This window comes from Pundamilia nyererei, unplaced genomic scaffold (genome assembly GCF_000239375.1).
Source record: "Pundamilia nyererei isolate P.nyererei 1_Seehausen unplaced genomic scaffold, PunNye1.0 scaffold00104, whole genome shotgun sequence".
Classification (NCBI taxonomy): domain Eukaryota; kingdom Metazoa; phylum Chordata; class Actinopteri; order Cichliformes; family Cichlidae; genus Pundamilia; species Pundamilia nyererei.
Window position 1 is genome coordinate 2,312,835 of NW_005187505.1, and position 2,648 is coordinate 2,315,482.

The following is a 2,648-nucleotide window of genomic DNA, read 5'->3' on the forward strand; positions in this document are numbered from 1 at the left end:
TCCCAGGTAAGTGCTTTTAATATTTTGGCAGAGTGCTTATCAAAATAAACATTAGATGGTTGAATGCTGTTCTCCAGAGAGACAATGTTTGTTTGTTGTCTTGTTGTGCTTGCTATGCATCCCTGACTCCTTTCTTCATCCAGCAGCACCCATAAGGAAGGTGGTGAAAGTTCCCACCAGGTTAAAAACACCACTGAAAACGGTGAGCCATCAGACCTGAGTTGGGACACTTTGATTATGGAGTTTCTGGAACAAGAGCATGTATGGGAGCAGGTGGTTGACATGTAAGAGAAAAACGTCAAAATGTTTAAGCTTCAAAGCTCATGCATACATGCACATACACTGCTTAGCGTCTTGACATCTTTCCTAATTGTGTGTTCGTGTTTTTACCTTTTTGCAATAGTGTAGCGAAACATTTGAACGATGGAAAAATAACGGAAAATAAAATTCAGACTGTGGACCACTTCGGGTGAGTACACGTGGTGCACGAGGACCAAAGCTCACTTTGTCAAAATGGAGAAAATGAACTATTTTACACTGATACTGTAAAATTTGTGTATGTGTGGCAGGTTTCCAAACACTGCAAACACCTGCTACATGAACTCCTGCCTGCAGAGCCTGCTCAACACTGACGAGTTCATTAGAGACATCAGCCATCAGGAGACTTTGTGGAGAGCAGTCCCAGAAGCTCAGCTCTTAAGGTGTGCTACGTCAACCTTCTACTTTCTTCAAAAAGCTGAAGAGCAAAGATATCTAACACCAGAAATGTCTGTTTTACCCTTTCCTTTTTACAGAAGGCTCATTGACATCAGGGACTGTCATAATTCAAGAGATTATGGCCTTAAAAAACATCGCCTAAAATCTTTTAAGGAGGCATTCAGCAAACATGCTCCTGAATACAAAGGCAGTGCACAGAAAGTATGTCAGCTATTTGGACATTTTGTTTTTTTTCCTTTACTTTCTAATGTTTATGTTCTGTTTTAAATCTCCTCTGTGTTTTTCTTTCAGGATGCTCATGAATTCCTAACCTTGTTCCTCAATGAGATCAAAAGCCTTTCACCTCACCTGAAGAGGAAAGCAGCTCTCCTGGGCCGAAGTTATACCTGCCCAGTAGAAGACCATCATGTTTTCAAAATGGAAAACATGAGGACATGCAAGAGGTAAGCCCGTCATTCAGAAACACAGGGCTGATTGCAACATTTTCATATACCTCTTTTCCTCCTACCTGATCATTACTTTAACTATGTTACTCCTTAAATGTGTAGCTGCGGTCACCAATCATCACACCAAGAGGAATTCACCAACTTGTCTCTTGACCTGGTTCCAGAGGGGTCTGTTAAAAACATGTTAGAGACATACTTGAAGGTAAGATCAGAAATTCCAGTAGAGATATAGTATCACTGATCTTAACACACCTTTTTTGTTAGTGTTTGTGTGCATATGTTGTGATTTTTTTTCTACCATAAAGCCTGTTTTCTCTGTGCGGTTGTTCAGGAACAAAAAATAGAATTTCTCTGTGATTGTGGAGGGATGACCTCGGAAGTGAAGCCGTCTTTTCATACACTGCCAAGGTGAGTAAGGTCACATCAGAATTGATCGACTGACCTGGTTTCCAAACTGTGGTGCAAAAAACATCAGAGTTTTTAAGACAACACTTGAGCAGTCATTTTGTCCCATCTTTGGTTTGTGTTTGTCACTCATTCTTCTTGTTTTGTACCTTGGGTTTTTTTTCCTTTTCTGTCAGAGTTCTCATTTTGCACCTGAAGAGGTTTGGCTTTATAAAAACCTGCAAGCTTCAGAAGGTGAATGACCCCGTCAGGCTGCAGAGGGACTTGGTGGTGTCATCCAAACAGGTAAAAACAGACTGCAGAACATCTCAGAGATTCAGCTTAATTATCACACTGATGTGAGACTTTATGAAACTAACACTCTTTGGATTTGTTCCTTCTCAGGGTGATGGTTGTTACAGTCTTATAAGCATCATTAGTCACTATGGAGGAACAGAATCAGGTAAAACAACTGACTTGTTACAAACAGAAAATGATTTAACAGAGCTTGCTACTTTTCAGTGAAGGACTCACACACAAATGCTTTTGATGTTCTAAGAAGCACTAAGTACAAATCATGAATCAGTTGACTTTTAGAAGTTGGATTCATTTGTCTTAATGTGATCTCAGGACACTACATCTGTAATTCCGTGCATCCTGATGCGAGCCCGCAGGTTACATCAGATCCTTGGCTCACCTATAATGATGCACAGGTGCTCCACGCAACCGGATGTGCAGTTTTTGAGGAACAGCAGCACTCAGCCTACATCCTGTTTTACAAGAGAAACGTAAGAAGCTCATCCTGAAGTGAGATAATTTTTAAATGTCCTATTACCTTGTTCATCAGTTTTGTCTTCATTCTAAAACAGGATGTGGAAGCAAGTTACAGCCATCATCATGCTGAAAAGGAAGGAGCAACAGTCGTCTCAGACAAATTTTAGGTAAGTATTGCCCTTAGGAGGAAGGGTCCTCCCAGAGAGCCTGGCTCCTCCTAAGATTTCTTCCTCCAGGAGGGAGTTTTTTCTTGCCACCGTCGCCTCACATTGACTGGTCTCATCGTCAGAGACATTGTTAACCTCCTAAGGCCTGAACTCTTTCAGT

At 41.1% G+C, this 2,648-nt stretch overlaps 1 protein-coding gene across 1 annotated transcript; it reads left to right on the forward strand.

Annotated features, from left to right (window-relative positions):
• Positions 1-237: 237 nt before the first annotated feature.
• LOC102194857 (ubiquitin carboxyl-terminal hydrolase 37-like) lies at positions 238-2,335 on the forward strand (the record flags this gene model as incomplete). Its single annotated transcript, XM_005740872.1, has 10 exons — positions 238-284; positions 404-469; positions 570-701; positions 795-918; positions 1,009-1,160; positions 1,266-1,365; positions 1,495-1,571; positions 1,745-1,853; positions 1,953-2,010; positions 2,178-2,335. Coding segments are annotated over exons 1-10 (1,023 nt in total), but the record flags the coding sequence as incomplete, so codon positions are not given.
• Between the last annotated feature and the right edge of the window lie 313 nt (positions 2,336-2,648).